Consider the following 22,452-nt stretch of genomic DNA (forward strand, 5'->3'; position numbering starts at 1 on the left):
TTATTAATTAAATACAATATTATTTGACTTTTATAATTTTAGAATTAATCAATTTTTTAAAAAATAATTAATAAGTACTTGAGGAACATATGCACCAATATATTAACGTAAGAGATTCTTCCCATTAAAAATTAAGAACTTAAATATTACCATATTAAAATATCAATGACTTTTACATTATGACTCAAATACTATAATATCAAAATATCATAAACTTTAAAGGCTAATAACCTAAAATATATATACCTGTTAATACCACAAATTTCCCAACAATCAATCAAATACGTTTGGAGAACAAAAATCAAGACAATAAAACTTACAACATTTTATAACACGAACTTCAATTGACTTGAATGGAATTTCTTTAATTTATATATTTAACATGAAAGTAATTCAAATTGAGGCTATTAATTGTTTTTTCATTAAAACCTATAGCGTATAACGAATGGATAATTTATTAAATATAATTTTAAAAATTAAAGAGACATAACTTTGACTATTTAAATTTTTTTTTTATAGAATTTCTTTTGATTCCTAAAATTATTTGAGTTCCATTTACACAAACACAATCCATAAAAGCCAACCATTAGTACAGATAAATATAGTGCCGGAGTGTCACGTGTTCCCTATTAATAGTTTTTTTTTTTTTTTTTGTCTTTATTATTATTATTATTTAAAAGATCTTTTATATATTTTTTTTGTTGGAGATCTTTAATATTATTTAAGTAATAATAAATTAATTTTTTTCATCTTTAATTCTCCTTTATTTTTTTAATAAATTTTTTGATTCAACATCTAAAATTCCAAGATATCAAAATTAATTCCACAATTTTTATTTTTGATAAGTGATATAAAATATATTTAATACTATTGACAAAATTATTATAGATCTTTGTAAATATAAAAAAGTGTGCAAGAAAAATTGAAATTATTTTATTAAGTATTATAATTTTATTATATATTGAATGTTATTATTTTGATTGAAAATTTTGTATATGTTTCTTTTGCATGAAATTTTTATGACGGATTATTTTCAATTTATTTATGTCTAAACTATTTGATAATTATATAAGAGTCAATATCTCAAAAAAAAAAAAAACATCAAATGATCAATTAAAAATCGTATTTTTTTTCCATGTAAATTTTTTCGAATAGTAAAATTTTTTATAGTGCCCGATTTAAATTTTTGCATCGCCACTACATAAATATCAATTAAGTGATTATACAATAATTATAATAAAGTAAACGGATACACAATATTATAATACATAACAACATCTCAAACAAGACCTTTTATTGCTTGAAATTACAAACAATATAATTAAAAATTCGAACAAATATTTTTCCTTTGATTCGATTCTTTACTTTTTAGGAGTGTGGTGGCCATTCCATGTGACTGTGATCTGTTGCCAAAAAACTTACCAGTTTAGCCATGTGATTATAATAATATTGTTTACACTTACTCACAAAGTTTTCAATCCTTTTATGTTAATATTATTATCCTTCTTTGAAAAGAGTGCATTCTGTCATTAATATTATACACTCTATTTATGACTGTTCATAGTTAATGAAGTTAGCAAATGTATATACATTTATCACTCAAATTTTCCAAAGTTAAATGATCTGCCAAAAAATAAATAATTCAACCTCAATGTCCAAAAATTAGGAAAAGGAAAAAACTCCAAAGGTTAAATATTACCAAAAACTTCTAAAATTATATTAATATTAAAATATTAGATTTATATATATATATATATTATACAGCAATAGGAGCAAATTTGATATTTCCACTCACATTGTGTTTTTAGTGTATAAATGTAATACCATCTAATTAAATTTCAACAACAATTTTTTATAATACAATATTATTATTTAAGAAATTCTGTTATTTTAATTTGTCTTGAAATAATCTTTTTGTTATTAATATAAATATTGGAAAATTTTCTTATAGGGGTTTCACTTTAAGCCCTATCGGTAGGGCTCTCAGTGTTTACAACCCATGAACAGTTTTCGACGCGATTTTTTTTATGACCGTGTATATTGTAGCTACTTAGAGCATCTTGCAAATTTTCAGAAAATTCCGAATAGTTTACAGTACCAAAAACTAGGTTCAAACATGTTGTTGCACGCGTGACTAATTTTTTTTATAAGCGGGAAAAACAGCATGTTTGAACCTAGTTTTCGGTACTGTAAACTATTCGGAATTTTCTGAAAATTTGCAAGATGCTCTAAGTAGCTACAGTATACACGGTCATAAAAAAAAAATCACGCCGAAAATTGTTCACGAGTCGAAAAACACTGAAAGCCTTACCGGTAGGGTTTAAAGTAAAGCCCCTATAAAAGAATTGTCCATGTATACAAATTTTATTATCAGTTATGGAATTTTGTTATATTTATTTGTGCTGATTTTGCATAAAAATAAATAAATAAATATTAATTTTAATTTCAAAAATAAATTATTTGAGCTTAGTGTATCTTTTTTACCAATAATAATATTTTCCGGATTTCGATATAATTATTTAATTTAATAGTTACCGCCTTCGATAATTGATAATTTAATAATAATAATAATAAAATAATAATAATAATAAAAGTGGGAACCATAGGACTATAAATGACTGCTGATTAATCCAACGAAAACTCAAAATACTATCATCTTTGAGTAAGTGGAGTGAGAGAATGAGTAGTCTTCTTCTTCACGCGCCAATGCAACTCGCAGTAACAAGCAAAATTCAGAATGCTTCTCTTTGTTTCCATGGAAGCCGCCATTTTCCAAAACCAACATCACCAGCTTCCATCTCAAATCTCACCTTTCGCTCCTCAACAGTGCAACAAAGCTTCTTCCCACTCTTACACAAATCAACTACCTCTATTCCACATTCCAAACACCCTAACTCAGATCACCGAATCGTCGCAGTTAACTCAGTGAACGGAGACAGCTACGTGGCTGAGTCTCCGGCCAAGGAGCTTCGACAAATCCTGAACACGCCGGGGATCCACTCAATCCCTGCTTGTTTCGATGCTATCAGTGCCAAGTTGGTAGAGAGAGCTGGTTTTAAGTGCACCTTTGCTGGAGGTATGAACTAGTACCGACCCAAGTCTCATATATGTGTGTGCGTTTATATCGATCTACTCGTACTGTTATAAAAGGATTAAAAATCTCTATTTGCTGGGATGGTTTGTGTAGGATTTGCAATATCAGCAGCTAGATTGGGGTTGCCTGATGCTGGGCTTATATCGTATGGAGAAATGGTGGAACAGGGAAGACAGATCACTCAAGCTGTGTCCATTCCTGTTTTTGGAGATGCTGATACTGGATATGGGAATGCCATGAATGTCAAAAGAACTGTCAGGGAGTACATCAGAGCTGGTTTTGCTGCCATTAGTCTTGAAGATCAGGTTCATTTCATTCAACTGTACTCATCTTTTTTAATCACAAATAAGAAACTAGATCTGGATTTGTGACTTTGTACCCCTACAAATAACAAAAACTAAACTTGATCAGTTCGGTTGAGCTCGATCTAGATGAACATTTAGATCGGGTCATTTACCCTCCTATCAAACAAAATAGAAAGGAAAAACAAAAGTTGTAATTTCTTTCCCAAATAGTTATGAACTTTTGGTGTCTTGATCTTGTAAAATTGATGGTTTTATGTGGGAATTTGGATTAAATAGGTATCTCCCAAAGCTTGTGGACACACACAAGGGAGGAAAGTGGTGTCAAGAGAGGAGGCAGTGATGAGGATACAAGCAGCGGTGGATGCAAGGAAGGAGAGTGGATCGGACATTGTGATTGTGGCGAGGAGTGACTCTCGTCAAGCTGATTCTATGGAAGAATCACTCTGGCGAGCAAAAGCTTTTGCTGATGCTGGTGCTGATATCATTTTCGTCACTGCTCTCACTTCGAAACAAGAGATGATTGACTTGTGTAAAGTTGCTCCTCATGTTCCTAAACTGGTATACTTATTTTTAATACCACTTATATCATGTCCACTAATTTTGTGTAGGAAATTAACGAGTATCGATATTTTAATTTTTTGGTGATCAAAAGAGTTTGTTGATTTTGTTAGGCAAGTATGCTTGAAGGAGGGGGAAAGACGCCCATACTTAGTCCAACAGAACTTGAGAGTATTGGATATAAACTTGTGCTTTATCCACTTTCCTTGCTTGGGGTATCCATCCGAGCAATGGAGGTACGTATCTAAATTCTAAAAGATGCTTCATTTATCAAGATCGATCTGGAAAAACAAAATGTACCATGTTGTTCCAAGTGAAATATAACCATAAAAAATCATACTGTCACAGATTCTCATGCTGGCCCCAACCAAAGTTAGAACTTTTACCGTGTTACTAACTTTGGTTGAGGATAGTACAAATCTCATCTCTCTAATTTTTCTATCTTCCAGCATAACCCACTAATAAAAAAATGACAAGTGGCTGAGGAGAAAATTATAGAAATGGAAAGTCAAGAAGGAAAAAAATGACAATAAATTGAGTCGCTTGTCAATTTTTTACCAAGTGGGGTCAGTTAAGAGACAAACTTAGGGACACAAAATTTATATTCATTTTCTCATTATTATGGTCAATACAAATGCAGAAGTGTGAGTTTTGACTTGGTTTTGTTTAGATTAGCCCTTCCTATGAAAGTGACTCCAAATATACTTTTATTTGCAGAATGCACTTACCTCTATCGAAAATGGGCATATTCCTCATGAAAGCATGCCGACTTTTGAGGAGTTGAAGGAAATTGTGGGTTTCAATGATTATAGTCAAGAGGAAAAGCGGTATGCATCTTGCAATGGTCACTAGTTTCAACATAGACAAGACATAACTCAAGAGACGGACCTTTTGTACCCTGCTGCCGCTGCTGCTCCTCCTCCTTTACCCAAAAAGATTATCAAACAGTTTTGTATTTTTTTTCTTTGGAATAATTTGAGTTCCTCAGAATAAAAACTAAGATCTTTTCGGATCAAGATTGGTTTTGATTGTTTGTTATATGGGCATCTTGATTCTTCAGCATAAACAATAAAGATCCCAGTTTTGTACTGATTTGAATAATTTAGCCTATTAGGCAGCAGAGCAGAAAGCATAATCAAGTGAAGTACTCTGCTTTTTGAACTTTAGTATGTACTATGCTGTGGATCGGCCCCTTTTTAATAATGTTTAATTTTTAATCTATTTATTTTTTTACTTTTTTTACTAGAATTTCAAGTTATGAATTACCCTTGTTCACCTATCATCTGAATGAATATATTCTTCTCAAATTATTGATGGCAACCTAAATATTTGAACAAAATAATCGTGGGAAGGAGTATAAAGACAACATTAGACTGCTTGTGATTTTTTATTTTATTTTATTTTTATACAAATCTGATTTATCACCAAAATATAAATAAAAGAACTACATGAACTCAACACAGTTTATGACACGTTGTAATATACAATTAATGTAGGTACATTGGATCTTGCTCTTTGGTTGGTTGATGTTGATGTGCATGTACATGTTCTTGATGCAATGTTTGTGCGTGGCCAAGCTTCTCCCATATAATTAAGTGACACAAGTTCATCTACTTTTTTTTTTCTATATTTGCGCACGTTTAAATGAAAGTGGTTGAACCTAAAAATATCCATAAAAAAATAAAGGCTTTTTTTTAATAGCATAACTTTTGAACTCAAAGTTACTAAGAGCACTCACATTGGGTGAGTTATATTACCAAAATATGTAAAAAATAGCTAAAACTAACAAAAATGGGTATACATTGGATGATGTATTTTACAAATATTTTTACATAAAGCTACAGTACCAAGCTATATTTAATGTATACTATTCATCCTTTAACCCAATATTATAATATTAAAATATATTAGGATATTATTGATAGTTATAAAAAATATTTGAAATGAATAAAAAATGTTTGAAAATATAATATTTAAATGATATAGAGAAAAAAATAGAGAATCTGATGTATGGTAAAATGTAAAACTTAGAGGTAAAATAGAAAAATGTGTGTTTTTTGGAGGTATTTTAAATGTTGAAGTAGAACACCGGATGGGAGTGCTCTAAGAAGCAACCTTCAACTATTTTAATTCTAGTAGAACCCTAAAGTTAAATTAATATGTTATATGTTATGAAAATAATAAATTATATTTATTTTTGTGTGTAAAAAAATTATAAATTTGATAATTCAAATAATTTACTTATTTTTTAAATTAAAATTTCTAAAATTATATTAATTTGAAAAAAAAATATAATGTCATAAGTAATAGTATATATCAATATAGTATATATTAAACTTTATAAAATTGAAAAACAAATTTATGTTTTACAAATTTAACATATAAATTTATATGTGAAGTTTATGCTATTAAAATTTTATTAACAATTTAAAGATATAGAATAGTAGAGGGATTTTTTTTTATCCAAAAAAGCATATATGTTCAAATAAATATGATTTTAGAGATTTTAGTTCAAAATATTTGTATTATTTGAATTATCAAATTCATAATTTTTTTTAAATATATATATAATTTACTGTTTTTATACATATAACATTTTAATTTAACTTTAAGAGTTTTATTAAAATTAAATGAGTTGAGGAAGTGTTTCTTATTAACCTTGAGTGATGGAGTTTGCTATTAAAAAGCCAAAAATAAAAGCTGTGATGATAAATTTGTTTATAACAATAAAAAATTATAACTTCATAGATTCTCAAGCTGGCCACCAAGTTAGTAACTTATGTCGTGTTGCCTCAATTTGTCACATCTATGTATTTATATAAAAGGAAATTTGAAGAGTTGACATCCTACAATTTTTTTAATATAATTTATCTATTTTATTATAATTTTGATCTTTTTATTATATTACCTACTTAATTTTATGATAGTTTTATTATAAAATTGTAACTTAAACAATTACCTCCTCATGTAACACTAGTAATAATAATAATAATCTATATGTTTATATAAGGGGAGCTTTGAATAGATAATGTGGCATCCTACAATTTTTTTTAATCTAATTTGTCTATTTTATTAGAATTTTAATTTTTTTTATTATATTACCTACTTAATTTTATGACAATTTTATTATAAAAATGTAGCTTAAACAATTACTTCCTCATGTAACACCTGTAGTAGTAATAATAATAATACTTGTTATTATTCATATATAAAGAGACTTAGTCTTATTTTTCCCTTGAACATAACCGTAAGATTTATTATAAAAGTTATTGATGTACCTAAAAAAACATGATCTAACGTGTTTTGGTTCGCGATACAACTGACAAGCACTTAATAAGGTTATCCATATTTCAAGAACGTGATGCAAGTTCTAAAATGGTAAGCCCAGGTCAACCACAAGTTAACAAGACATCAATGAGATCGTCTAGCCATATTTTCATGTACTACAAGAATAGCTCGAGCGTCTCAATGCTTAGATCAATTTAGCCTAGAAAGCTCTAGCTCACATGGTGTGCATTCAGCTCGTTGTCGACGCATGGAATACACTGGCTTGAATTCCTGAGGACTCTAAGACTTTATATGCGTAATTAATATATTGTAATCCTTACCTGATAAATGTGTAATATCAGGCAATCAATGTATTTAAGGTATTTATTTGTACATTTGGGAAGTTACCCATTCTTGTAAGTTATCCAATATTGAACGTTTCTCAAATCTGTCCATTGAACCCCTATAAACAGAGAGAGAATGGACTGATAAAGGGACCGGATTTTGTATGCAAAAACTCTGCAAAAATTGTCTTAAGAAATTTTTCCAAAGATCCCAAAGAGAATAACATAGACTCGTGGACTAGGTGAATTTTAATCACTGAACCACATAAGATTTCTGGTGTGATATTTACTTATGGTTTCCTAAAATGCCTAATTATCTAATTCGGACTTCTTAGTCTATTGTTGTCGAAAAACCGCATCAATAGATTGGTACTTTCATTTAGAGATCAATTAGGCTTGTCAATCTCTTCTGCAATTTTTTTATTCAGTCAAAATGGTGGTAACACGATTGATGCGCAACAACGAGTCAGAGAGGCTTGGGGACCATGGAGAGTTCTGTGCAATCAGCCCTGCTGGAGAGGGCACTTATGTACCCCGTCGTCCTGGAAAACATCCCCAAAACCAGGATGGAGATCACCACAACACTGACAGTTTGTCGTCCCACCACCGCCATAGTAATCCAGGTTACGTCAGAGTTGTCGAGCTAGAGAATGCTCAGTTGAGGAGCCATCTCGCCCACGCCAAGAAGCGAATTGATGAGATAATGTCTCGATTACACCTTCCTATAACCGACCATAATGTCGGAAGGAGGTCAAGTGGATCCCATATGACCAGGTCCCTCAAGCGTAATCCTCCTAATGTAAGCCATTATGTTCGGACTGCAACCCCGAGCTCTGTGCCGTCAGAATGGACCCCCAGGAATGACCGGTCAGCTCACAATCATAGGAACGAGCAGGCGGCTCATGTTCCAAGAATTCAGCCCAATCAGACAGGGCGAGCAAGGACTACTTCCAAAATGTGCATGAGTCCCCCCGAATCCTCTAGCACCGATCCGACCAGATGGTCAAGTGTAAAGAAACGAGGAGGCATTGCCACCAGTTTGGGACATTGGAGTGGATGATGGACAACCTAGATTGGTGCGCCCTGATGGACGACGGGTGGCCTCGCCGATAAGGCGCCCACTGATGTGATAGATTTATGTTACTTTTCAGTTTTAGTTTTATAAAGTTTATATATATATATATATATTTAGTTTTTTTATGTGGTTGTTGTATTTTTCAGATTGTCATATGATAAATGAATATTTGATAAATATTTCAAAATTTATTTTAAATATTATCTTTATTCAAGAGAAAAACAATAGAAGATATTTATTTGAATTGATTGGAGAAAATTAAGGAGAATTTAAACTTAAATTATTGGAAAAAATCTTAAATATTTTGAATCTGAGATAGTTTTGGTATTTTAATCATATATCCCTACTCACATATACGATTTACGTGTTATTTTTGGCATTGTAAATCTTATTCAAGGCCCGAAAAAAAAGCTTGTTTCGCAAGAAAAGTCAAATTTAGATGTTTACTAGGTGATATTTGACCTACAAGATTATGCATCCTAAAGATATAGGATTTGAAATTCAATGAAGATATTTTGGAGCACCATCAAGTGACAATTGGAAACATCTAGAATTTTTTTTTCACAACCTTATCACTATAAAAAGAATAATTTAGATTATTTTAGGGACTTCTTTTCTATTCTCTTCTCTTCTTTTCTCTTTCTATGAGTTCTAATATGATGTTTATGGTTTCCTTATTGAATATGAACTAATTTTATTTTCTAGGGCTTTAATGCAGTCTCTTGAAACTCTTTATTAATTTAATGCAATTTTTATGATTTATTCTTCTATATTGTGATTTATTCAAATTTATGCTTAATGCTTGTGATTGATTGACCATCTTCTACATGTTCTATATGATTTTAGTTCAAAATCTGAGAAGTGAGAATTAATTATGTTGTAATTGAATAAACATAAATTTTGATATTGGACGAGAGGACCTGTTTGATTAGTGTAGCTTTAGGATTGTTGTACTTAATGTCTGCTATGTGTTTAAATTTATCACAAAATTATAGAAAATTTGCATATAGGTTGAGGTTTATGTATCCTAGTAAGAATATAAATTGCTTTGTTAATCCGCTATCCCAATTGGAAGAAGAATAGTAGGAATCGTATTAATGAAATATTTGAGTGGATAGAAGATGAAGTTAAATGCCTTAGTTTTATCTCCATTGAATTATCTTTTTAAATTCGTTTCTTGAATTTGCTAGTCTTAATTTCGGTTTTCTAAGTTTTAATCATTCTCTTAATAAATTATTATAAGCAAAATAGAAATAGACATTAATTATTGGTAATTGGTAAAAAGACATTGTAGGAATGTTCTTGACTTATCATTATTATTACTTGTCCACGATTGCGTATACTTGCACACTGAAATCTCACAACAAGTTTTTGGCGCCGTTGCTGGGGACTGTTTTATAAATATAAAAAAAGTTCATTTTTATTCTAATTTGGTTGTTCTTTATTAATTGTTCTAACTTGGTTGTTGTCTTGATTCTCTTATTTCAAGTAGAGTTGGTTTATGCGACATGGAAAAGCAGCTGAAGTATTACCAGTGAATCTTGAAACTGAGAGAACTTGTAGACTAGACCGAAAGAATAAGAGGTTAGAGCTATAATGGCTGAAAATCAAGGGAATGCAACGAACAATGCCACCAACAATGCTGAAAGGGCACTAGCTGCTGAGGCTCAAGATCAAGGGGTGCGAAGTTTGAGGGATTATATACTCCCCATAGTTACATGAGTGTATTCTTGCATCAGACCTCCTAAAATTGCTGCAAATAACTTTGAGATTAAGGCAACAATTCTGCAAATGGTCAAATCTTCTATCCAATTAGTTGGCTTGCCTAAAGAGGACCCTAACTTGCACATAGCTAATTTCTTGAAGCTTTGTGCAACTTTTAAGATGAATGGGGTGAACGATGACACAATAATATTGAGGATGTTTCCATTTTCACTAAGGGGTTGAGCAAAGAGTTGGTTGATTTGATTACAAGCTAACTCTATTACCACATGGGAGGAGCTCACTCAAAAGTTCCTCGCAAAATTTTTTCCCCCATCCAAGGCTGCACAATTGAGAGGACAGATTAATAATTTCTACCAAACTGATGGGCAATCACTGTAAGATGCTTGGGAGTGTTTCAAGGAATTATTGAGGAAATGTCCCCACCATTATAACGTCTCGAAGCTCCGAATAAGGTTTAGTACCTTGGTTAGTGTGTCGGGAAGACATAATTGGAATTATGTGAATTTAATTGATTATGGATATGCGATTATGTGAATTGTATGAGTTATATTATGATATGACTGCCTATGCATGTTTACATGTATTAAATGTGCTTAAAGACTCGCTTTTGTTAAAAATGGTCATTTTTCATAATTTTGACCCGTTGAGGGTATAATTGTAACCCCTGGTTAGCTAAGATCATTACATTGTGTATTTTAAATAGCGCTAAACTCAATAAATGAGTCATTTGTCCATAAACATGCAACTAAATGTGATTAATGGTCCAGGTTTAAAAATTTCGGTAAAAGGGATAGATATTTCATTAAAGCGTTAAGTTGTACATGGGATTCCATAATAAACGTTTACAAAGTTGTTTATAGTTCCAAAAGGGTAATTAAAACTTAAAATTTACAACTCGCCGACCTAAGCAGCAAAAATAGGGTTTAACCCTAGTTCCTCTAGAAACCTTAGCCGTGGTGGTCAACCGACCACATATGTACACGTCGCCACCTAAGCTCAACAACTCATGGCTGGTCCAACTTTCCTTTCCCCTTACATGTACCACATAACACCTGTGAGCTAAGGCCTAGCAAGAAAACTTAAACATGTTCCTAAGAAATTACTAACACATTACTAAATCATAACAAGCATGTCTAGCAGTAATAACCCTACTCATGCATGCATACCATTCATATAAATGACTACATCGTCATATGGGGCCAAATTCCCTAACTAAATGATTAACTGAATCATATCAGGGCCTGTTTCCCAAGTTACATGATTAATAAATCATACTGGGGGCCTAGCCCAAGGATATGGGACTAATAAGTCACCCCGGGGCCCATTGCCCTATCATCTGTATAACCACCCTTGGAGCTGGCCCAGCATACCTGGCACTTTAGTTTTCCACGACCATTAGGTCAGACAAGTGTATGATGCGCTCCTAATTAGATCTAACCAAAACGACCAGTGTAACGTCCCAAAATTACCTAATAAGGCTTAGGGCCTTAATGAGGGGGTCGGGATGGCAATATATGGAATTACGTGTTTAATTGCTATATTAGTTGTAAATATGTGAATTGTGTGATAATATGATTAAATGCGCATATTTAGGGATATTAAATATGCATGTGGGCCGCTTTTTATTAGAAGGGCGACTTTGGTAATTTGGCTCGTTGCAGGCATAACTGTGTATTTATGTGCATATATGTGATTTATGTGAGAGATCACATTATTATGTGGGTTTATTTGAACTATTCGGCACAAGGCGATCCTAGGGAGCAAGTTAGCAGGAAAGTCACAATGGGACCTAATACCCGACTCAGGGAGAGTCAAGATGCATTTTGGGTATTATATATTTAATTGGTTATCGGGTTATGGAAATAAATAATTGGAGATATATTTGAAGTTAGAGTGTTTATGAGGGAATGTTGGGGAAATTTACCATTTTGCCCTCGGGGACGTTTTTGGTACCCCGAGCCTTGGGATTAACTTAAGTGACTTAAGTTAGGTAAGAAAAAAGGTAGGAAACACTTAGAAGCTCTGCCTGAAACCGACTCTCCCTCTCCAATTACTCTCTTCTTTTTCTCTCAAGAAGCTTTTCTAAGCTAACCATTGAACCAAGGGATTTTTGGGCTAGGTTCACAAGAGTTGGAGCTCTAGACTTGGAGATTAGCTCAATATTAGCTTGTGGATTCAAATAGAGATTGAGGTAAGCTTTGAATTATGGTTTTAGCATTTAAATTATGAGTTTTCATGGCTGGTTTTATGTGTTCTTGAGCTCTTAAAGTTAAAAGATTTAATTGGTGGCTTAGTGAGTTTTGGGAGTAGTTTTCTGTTGGGTTTTGTTGCTTGGAGCATATTTGAGCTGTTGTGTTGATTTAATTGTGTTGTTGGGATGATTTTGGGTTAAATTGGATGATATTTGGCTCTTTAAATTGAGGTTTTTCTGGGTTCGAAGGGATCTGGCCGCGGCTCTGTTCTTGGTATGTCGCAACCCTCTAGAACAGATGGGAGCCAGGGAATGAGGGCGGGCCGCGGTGCCACTATGGCTGGGCCGCGGTGCGTGTCTGCTGGTTGGGGAGGCTGGGCCTCTGGTTGGAGGCGGGCCGCGACATTGGGGCATAGGGCCATGACTCTTAAGGGGTTTTTGGACCCTTAGAAGGTCTTGAGCGCGGGAACTCAACCTTAGGGGCTCGAGATTGTTTCCACTACACGGTTTAGTGGGACTCGAGGTCCTAGAGGCTAGGACTTGGTCCAGAAGCCTTTGATCACTCGGTATTAATAGAATCCTATTTTATGGTTGTGACTTAGCGTATCGCTAAGGGCTCAGAAATTGGGATCGTGCTCGAGGGTCGTTCTTATTTACGCTTGCTTGAACCTAAGGTAAGAAAACAGCACCCAGAACGTGTTGTATGTGATTAGGGCTTGGCCTGTTTGTTATATACTAATATGATTAGGGCTTGGGCCCCAGGATTGGTTATGTTAGGCTATTTTTCTAAATGCTTGTTGGTAAATTCTTAAGTGCTTATATTTGGTTATGTTAGGGCATGTGGCCCCGTCATGTGAATATGTTTAGTATTGTAGAAATGGTTATCCAATGGGATTATATGATTAGAAAGAATATGTGCTTAATTTGTTGGGATATGCCTATCCACATATGTTTCTTATAAGTAAGGTATGTAATCCTGGATCAGGGCTTGACTTATGAGTTAAGGACAGCAATAGCGCCCTGTGCGCTGGTCGTAGGGCATTGGCCTAAACCAACAACGTACTATTACATTGATCGACTCTAAGGTCGAAGATGAACCACGGGGGTTGACCTAGCTCTATGGCTAGTGAGACAAAGCTAAGGGCGAGGCCCTAGGTGACTCTGGTGACGTAGCCAGGGCATAGGCCTGAGAGTTGGGTTAAAGGCCAACTGAATAGGGCAATAACCCAGGTCGATCCAATGATCGTGTGTTTGAACTAAATGACATTGGCTATGAATTAATGTTGTTGATTATTGTTGAATGGTTATTTAAAGTTATATTCTCTGTTGTTTTACGTTCTGTTTTGTTGCTGAGCCTCGGCTCATGGGTGCTTTGTGGTGCAGGTAAGGGAAAGGGAAAGCTTGACCAGCCATGAGTTGGAGAGCTTCGGTGGCGGCGTGTACATATGCGACGACTCGAACATCACGGCCGGGGTTATCTCAGAGGAACTAGGGTTATAGCCCTATTTTGCCGTTTAGGCCGGCTAATGTAACTTTTGATATGTGTTTGCTCTTTCTAATAGTTGAGTTGTAATATTTTGGGATCCCATGTTATATAAAACGTTTGGAATAAAAGTCAATCTTCAACCAAATTTTTTTAACCCTAACCCTTGACATTAACCTTAGTTACATGTTTTAAGCCAAATGACCTGATCAACAGGTCTGACACAATTTTAATTACATAGTGTAACGGTCCTGGATTAGGAGGGCATTACAACTTGGTATCAGAGCTGCCAAGGTTTAAGGGTTCCTAAAGACTGGTCGGGCATGTACACTCGCCACTAAAGACAAGCTCGACTCAGGGTTCGGTAACTATTATATGTTTATATGTTTAAAAGTTTAAACATGATATGAATGCCTTATCTGCATGCCTGTTTAGGAAGCATGAGATTATCTGATAGGGCTTGGCTCTTGACTATTGCGTGAATGTTAAAGAACGTGCTTATTAGCATCGTAATTGCTTGTGGATGCAAGGAAACCGCTTATTAGCGCTATTATTTGTATATAGGCTAGGGGAAAATGTTTATTAGCATTGTTATTACTGGCAAGAATTAAAGAACATACTTATTAGCTATGTTCGATTTGTGAAAAATACTTGGATATGCCTCTCAAAAATCACCCCAAATGTATACCAAACTCACCATTCAATCTCACAACATCCCTAGAACCTCCCAAGAAACAAAACCAGTGTTTCTGACGGATCAAAAACTCACCAAATCGTGAAATCCAATTCAAAATTCAAGAAACTTAAGGAAACAGAAACTCAGAAATTGAAAGCATAAATTACCTCTGATTATATTGTTTTCCTGCTAAATTCTCCAGCTATCAAGCTTCTAATCTACCCTAGAATCGCTATGACTCTAACCTTGCTTGAATCTGAGCCCTAAAACTCGAGTTTCCTTCGAAAATACAACAAGCAGTAAAAAGAGAGAATGGGAGAGTTTGAACGTGTTTCTGTTTATGACATGTTACTTAGGGTTCAAGTAACCTTAAGCAAATCCCAAGGCTTAGGGTACCAAAAACATCCCCGGGGGTAAAATAGTCAAAATCCCCAGAATTCCCTCCTGGTCTCGCTAACTCCAAATATATCATCGAATATTCATTCCCATTACCTAATATCCTGGTAATGTACTAAATACCCAAAATACCCCTTCACTTACTCGAGTAAAGTATTGGTTCCATTGTGACTTTCCCGCTAACTTGCTCCTTAGGATCGCCTCGTGCCGAGTAGCCCAAATATATCCATATAATAATGTGGTCTCACACATATATCACATATATGCCAAATATACCCTTAACGGGCCAAATTACGAAAATTTCCCTTCTAATAAGAAACAGGCTCACATGCTTATTTAATACCCCTGAACATGCATGTTAAGTCATATTATAATATAACTCACATAATCATACAATGATACACATAAATATCACATAAACACATAATTTTCCATAGTTTTCCACCTGGACCCCTAATCAAGGCCCTAAGCCTTATTAGGTAATTTGGGACGTTAGAACTATCCCCTCTTTACAGAAATTTCGTCCTCAAAATTTTACCTGAACAACTCGGGATATCTATTCTGCATATCTGACTCCAGCTCCCAGGTCACTTCCTTGACCTTGTTGTTCCTCCATATTACCTTAACTAAAGTTATAGTCTTGTTCCTCAAGACCTTGTCCTTCCTGTCTAATATCTCAACTGGTTGTTCCTCATAGGAGAGACCTGCCTCGAGCTCCAAATCCTCGTAACTCAATACATGAGTCACGTCTAACACATATTTTTGAAGGGCCGAAATATGAAATACATTGTGTAGGACCGACAGTGCCAGAGGTAAGGCCAATCTATAGGCCACCTGACCAATCCTTTCCAGGATCTCAAATGGTCCCACAAATCTAGGGCCTAGCTTGCCTTTCTTACCAAATCTCTTCACCCCTTTTCCATGGTGAGACTCTAAGGAAGACATAGTCTCCCACTTGGAACTTCACGTTCCTACGTTTGGGATCAACATAACTTTTCTGCCTGCATTGATAAGCGAGCATCTAAGCTATGATATTCTCAATTGCCTCATTGGTCCTTTGAATTGCCTCAGGACCCAAGTATTTCCTTTCTCCTGTCTCATCCCAATGAATGGGAGATCTGCATTTCCTACCATACAACATCTCATAAGGAGCCACCCCAATGATCGAATGTTAGCTGTTATTGTAGGAAAACTCTATCAAAGGAAAATACTTACTCCATGACACTTTAAAGTCCAGCACACATGTTCCTAGCATGCCCTCTAATATCTGTATCATCCTCTCAGATTGTCCATCTATCTGAGGATGATAAGTAGTACTGAATTTCAACTGTGTACACATCACCTTCTGCAAACTTCCCCAAAACTTGGAAGTAAATGTGGGGTCCCATTCTGACACGATCGACCTCGAAGCTCCATGAAGGTGCACTATCTCCCTCACATAAGGATCTGCGTACTGGTCAACTGTATATGTCGTCCTCACTGGTAAGAAGTGAGCTAATTTGGTGTATCGATCCACGAAAACCCACACCAAATCATGTTGATCCACGATAGTGGGTAACCCCACAACGAAATCCATCGTGATGTCCTCCCATTTCCACTCTGGGATGTCCAAAGGTTGTAATAGCTCTGTTGACCTGTTGACATATTAAGCACTTAGCCACATAGTCTATCACATCACTTTTCATCCCAGGCCACCAATATAACGATCTCACATCCTGATACATCTTCATGGTGCCTGGATGCAAAAAGTAAGGGGTAGTATGAGATTCATCCATAATCTCCCGTCTGAAAACAGTGTCCATCTGAACACAGATCCGACCCTTGTACCTCAACAAGCCTATGTCTGACACTGTATAGTCCCTAGACACTCCAGCTAGGACGCCCCCTCTAATCTTTTTCAGTTGTGGATCACCCAACTGACCTTCCTTTATTCTTTCGAACAACATAGACTATAGCATGATATTGGCCAACTGGTCCACTAGCAACTCTATTCCAGCTCTGGTCATATCCTCCGCCAACTGCCTAGATATCTGTCTCGCATCATACAGCTGTCCCGGACCTTTCTGGCTTAAGGCATCTGTCACCACGTTGGCCTGTCCTAGGTGATACATGATTTCACAATCATAATCCTTCACCAACTCCAACCGACGCCTCTATCTCATGTTCAGGTCTTTTAGTGTGAAAAAGTAATTTAAGCTATTGTGGTTAGTGTATATCTCACATTTCCCCCATAAAGGTAATGTCTCCATACCTTTAATGCAAAGACCACTGCTACCAACTCTAGATAATGAGTGGGGTGTCTCTGTTCATATTCTTTCAACTGATGTGATGCATAAGAAATCACCTTCCCCGAATGCATAAGAACACAACCTAAACCCTGTTGAGAGGCATCATAGTATACCACAAACTTCTCCTTATCTATTGGAAGACTCAGAACTGGAGCTGTGATCAATCGCTTCTTCAACTCTAGGAAGTTGTTCTCACACTTATTTGACCACACAAACTTCTAATTCTTGTGTGTCATTTATGTCAATAAGGTAGCAATCCTAGAGAACCCTTCCACAAAACGCCTATAATAACCTGCCAATCCAAGGAAGCTCCTGATCTCTGAGGCATTCCTTGGCCTTGGCCAGTCTCTTACTGCCTCAATCTTGGCTAGGTCTACCTTGATCCCATACTTAATTACAATATGACCAAGGAAAGTTACCTGAGGTAACCAGAACTCACACTTCTTGAACTTCTTGAACTTTGCAAACAATCTGTGTTCCCTCAGCCTCTGTAGAACCAACCCGAGATGTTGCTCATGTTCTGAATCTGATTGAGAATAAAACACGATATCGTCAATGAATACGATCACAAATTGATCTAGGTAATCTTTGAATACCTTGATTATCAGATCCATAAAAGCAACTGGGGCTTTAGTCAACCCAAAGGACATGACTAAGAACTCATAATGCCTATACCTGGTATGAAAGGTAGTCTTCAGTATATCTCCATCCTTGATCCTCAGCTGGTGATAACCAAATCGAAGATCTATCTTTGAGAATACCATCTTACCCTTCAACTGATCAAAATGGTCATATATTCTTGGCAGAGGATACTTGTTCTTAATTGTCAACTTTTTCAGTTCTCTGTACTCAATACACATCCTCAGAGAACCATCTTTCTTCTTTACAAACATGACTGGTGCACCCTATGCTGAGAAACTGGGTCTAATAAAACCCAAGTCTAACAGCTCCTGCAGCTGTACCTTTAGTTCTTTTAACTCTACTGGGGAAATTCTGTAAGGTTCCCTAGACACTAGCTCTGTCCCTGGTGCCAGTTCAATAACAAATTCTATCTATTTGTGTGGCAGCAACCCTGGCAAGTCCTCTAGAAACACATCCAAAAACTCACAGACTAATCTAGTCTCCTCTGGTCCCACTGGCACGACCTGAGTGGTATCTACCACATTGGCTAAGAATCCTATGCAACCACCTTGCAATAGATCCCTAGCCCTCAAGACAGATATCATAGGTACACGAGGTCCATGCACAGTGCCAACAAATACAAAAGGCTCCTCACTTTCAAGCTCAAAGGTTACCATTTTCCTTCTGCAATCTATGGTTGCCCCGTACTTCACTAAACATTTCATACCCAGAATCATATTGAAGTCGGTCATAGCCAACTCTATTAAATCAACTGACAACTCTCTGCCCTCCATTATCACTAGCAATGATTTGACCCATCTCTCGGATACTACTAACTCCCTAGTGGGCAATAAGGTCTCGAACCCCATAGCATAATAATCACATGGTCTACACAATCTATCAATAATTCTACTAGCAATAAAAGAATGTGTAGCACCAGAATCAATCAAAACAATATAAGGGGTTCCAGCACTAAAAAGCTGACCTGTGACTACTGAGGGACAAGCCTCAGCTTCTGCCTGTGTCAACGCGAACACTCAAGCTGTGGTCGAGCTGTCCGCCTTTCTTGATTCTTCCTTTCTTGCCTTCGGGCAATCTTTCTTTAAGTGTCCCATTATCCCGCACAAAAAGCAGGCCTTAGCCCGCCACTCCCCTATGTGGTGCCTCCTACATATGGCACATTATGGAAAAGTCCTCCAGCCCTCATTGCCTCCCTGGCAGCCTATTGTAATACCACGTAGTTTCCTGTCAGGGCCTGGAGCTGGAAAGGCATCAAGAGCCTTCCTTTTCTGATCACTAGGGCCTCCACCCCTACTTGAACTCATAAATGGAGGTCCCACCCTCCTAGTGTCTCTCCTGGCCCCGTTCTCACTTCAGATTTTGTTCTCTGCACTCTCAGCTGTGAGCGCCTTCTCAACGACCTGTGCATAAGTCACTCCTGGCACAGTAGTGATATGAACATCCCAGACTAGAATAGGCTGTAGCCCCTGGAGAAACCTCTCCCTTCTGGTCCTATTAGTGGGCACCAGTTCTCTAGAAAACATTGTCAATCTATCAAACTTCAAGGCATAATTGGTCACTGACGTGTTGCCCTAAAGTAACCTACTGAACTCTTTAGCCTTTGCAGCCCTAATGGCATCATTGTAGTATTTTTCATTAACCAGAGTTCGAAACTCCTCCTAATCCATGGTATTAACATTCCTAGTTTGGGATATCACCTCCCACCAAATTCGGTCATCCTCCCAAAACATATATGTGGCACAAGCCACCCTCTCATTACCAATTACCCTCATAAAATCCAGGATAGCGGTAACAATGCTCATCCATTGTTCGACCTTAGCTGGATCTACACTACCCTCAAAGACTGGAGGGTGTTGTTTCCAGAACCTTTCATAAAGAGGTTCCCATCTGTTTCCAACCTGATGCACACGGGGCGGGAAGTTGGCGGGGAGTGCTCCAAAAACACCCTGATTGTTACTACTATACTACAAAAACACATAAAGAAATATTAAAAAAGTTACTACTATACTACAAAAACACATAAATAAATATATAAAATACTTATAAAATATTACAAAAATATATAAAAATTGAAACGGGGCCCCGTCGGGGTGGGGAGTGCTATCCCCGTCCCCGTCCCCACCCCAGTTAACATTTGCGGATTGAAAGTTCTCCCCGTCCCCGCTCTGTTCCCCATTTAGACGGGGATTCCCCACCCCATTAGGGGCGGGTCCCCACCGGGCCCCATCCCCATGGGGAAAATGTGCATCCCTACCTCTGACAGCTGGTCTACTATTGGCATCATCACAGGTGGTGCTTTTGGAAAAATGTTCCCTGCAGGTACCTGTTGTTGCCTCAGGAGGCAGATTTCTTCTTCCCGCCATAATAACATGGCTTGCAGATTAGCAAGCACTTGTTGCTAGTTCTTAGGAGCTGGCGGAGGGGTCTGACCCTGATTGTCATTCTGGCCTTGATCTTCCTGGAAAGCTGATGATTCTATCTGCCTTGGAAGCATACTTCTAAGCTTATACCTTGCTGCAATAATCAATTCGGCTAGTTAGGTAGTGATAACTAAACCTCTTGCCACCTCACGGTCCAAGACCAAGCATATAATCATTCATATTTAGCAGTCATGCTAATAAGCATGTCAATTCATATTCATATCCAAGCCTGGTGCTAATAAGCACTTCTTGACATTCATAGCAATTAACAATGCTAATAAGAATTTTCTCACATTCATAACAAATAACAAAGCTAATAAGCATTTTCTAGGATACATGTATCTATGATAGCACTAATGAGCGTGTCCTGACCTAAATGTCCATATAACAACGCTACCGAGCGCTTCCTTTGCATTCATAAGCAATATCAGTGCTAATGAGCACAACCTTTTAAATTATGCAGTAGTCAAGGGCCAGGCCCTATCAGAATGTCTCATGCTACCTAATAAGCCATGCAGATAAGGCATTTATATCCTATTTAAGTAGTTAAGCACATAAGCACATAACCACATAAATAGTTACCAAACCCTGAGTCGACCTTGTCTTTAGTGGCGAGTGGACATGCCCAGCTTGTCTTCAGGAACCCTTAACCTTGCACGCTCTGATACCAAGTAACGCCTTGGTTAGCCAAGACCATTACACTGTGTATTTTAAATAGTGCTAAGCTCAGTAAACAATTCATTTGGCTATAAGCGTGCAACTAAATGTGATTAATTGTCCAGGATTAAAATTTTGGTAAAAAGAGATAGATATTTCATTAAAATGTTAAGCTGTACATAGGATCCCATAATAAACGTTTACAAAGTTGTTTACAGTTCCAAAAGGGTAATTACAACTCAAAATTTACAACCCGTCGACCTAAGCGGCAAAAATAAGGTTTAACTCTAGTTCCTCTGAGAAACCTTGGCTGTGGTGGTCAAGCGATCGCATATGTACACGTCGCCACCTAAGCTCTCCAACTCGTGGCTGATCCAACTTTCCTTTCCCCTTACCTGCACCACACAACACCCGTGAGCCAAGGCCCAGCAAGAAAACATAAACATTCTCCTAAGCAGTTATTAACACATTACAAAATCATAACAAGATTGCCTAGCAGTAATAACCCTACTCATGCATGCATACCATTCATATAAATGACTAAAACATCATATGGGGCCAAATTCCCTAATTAAATTATTAACTGAATCATATCAGGGCCCGTTGCCCAAGTTACATGATTAATAAATCACATTGGGGGCCCAACCCTAGGATATGGGACTAATAAGTCACCTTGGAGCCTATTGCCCCATCCTCTGTATAACCAGCCTTGAAGCTGGCCCAGCATACCTGGCGCTTTCCTTTTCCATGACCATTAGGTCAAACAAGCGTACGATGCACTTCTGATTAGATCTAACCAAAATGACCAGCGCTCAGCGCTATTTCTGTCCTTGACCCCTAAGTCAATGCTTTTCGACTAGCACTCAGCACTATTGTCGTCCTTGACTCATATGTCAAGCCTTTCTCAATTATATAATGCTAACAAGCATTCATCATATAAAAAATATACAGATACAGAGCATTCATCATGCTTAATCAATCATTCATAGGCATAATCATAATCATGTGCATTTACATGGCCCACGCCAAATCAAGACTATATTCAACATTCGGGCCAAGCCCTAATCATGTACATCACGTATTGGGTGCAATTTTCTTACCTCAGGTCCGAGTGTAATATACAATAAGAACGACCCTCGAGCACGATCTTGATCCTGAGCCCCTAGCGACAACCTAGTCACAACCAAGTATAGAATCATGTCAATAACGAGTAAACACAGGCTTCCGGACCAAGTTCTAGCCTCCAGGACATCGAATCCTACTAAACTGGGCGTAGGATTAATCGTGAGCCCTAAGGTTTAAGTTCCTGCACTCAAAACCTTCATTGGCCA

The 22,452-nt window shown here is 36.5% G+C and overlaps 1 protein-coding gene and 1 non-coding gene across 2 annotated transcripts; one reads left to right on the forward strand and one right to left on the reverse strand.

The window, feature by feature from the left end:
* Positions 1-2,636: 2,636 nt before the first annotated feature.
* LOC133818977 (uncharacterized) lies at positions 2,637-5,188 on the forward strand. Its single transcript, XM_062252115.1, has 5 exons — positions 2,637-3,076; positions 3,188-3,399; positions 3,676-3,957; positions 4,071-4,193; positions 4,675-5,188. Exons 1-5 carry the CDS (start codon positions 2,680-2,682, stop codon positions 4,807-4,809), a joined length of 1,149 nt encoding a protein of 382 aa, XP_062108099.1. The 5' UTR covers positions 2,637-2,679; the 3' UTR covers positions 4,810-5,188.
* A 5,504-nt stretch (positions 5,189-10,692) lies between these two features.
* Positions 10,693-10,799, reverse strand: LOC133820143 (small nucleolar RNA R71). Its single transcript, XR_009886573.1, has one exon. It is a non-coding gene; the product is annotated as a small nucleolar RNA R71 (small nucleolar RNA).
* Positions 10,800-22,452: the final 11,653 nt, after the last annotated feature.

This window comes from Humulus lupulus, chromosome 2 (genome assembly GCF_963169125.1).
Source record: "Humulus lupulus chromosome 2, drHumLupu1.1, whole genome shotgun sequence".
NCBI lineage: Eukaryota > Viridiplantae > Streptophyta > Magnoliopsida > Rosales > Cannabaceae > Humulus > Humulus lupulus.

Coding starts and splice junctions, on each gene's coding strand:
- LOC133818977 (XM_062252115.1), top strand. CDS start 2,680: ATGAGTAGTCTTCTTCTTCACGCGCCAATGCAACTCGCAGTAACAAGC. Junction 3,400..3,675: donor CCATTAGTCTTGAAGATCAG/GTTCATTTCATT, acceptor TGGATTAAATAG/GTATCTCCCAAAGCTTGTGG. Junction 4,194..4,674: donor TATCCATCCGAGCAATGGAG/GTACGTATCTAA, acceptor TTTTATTTGCAG/AATGCACTTACCTCTATCGA.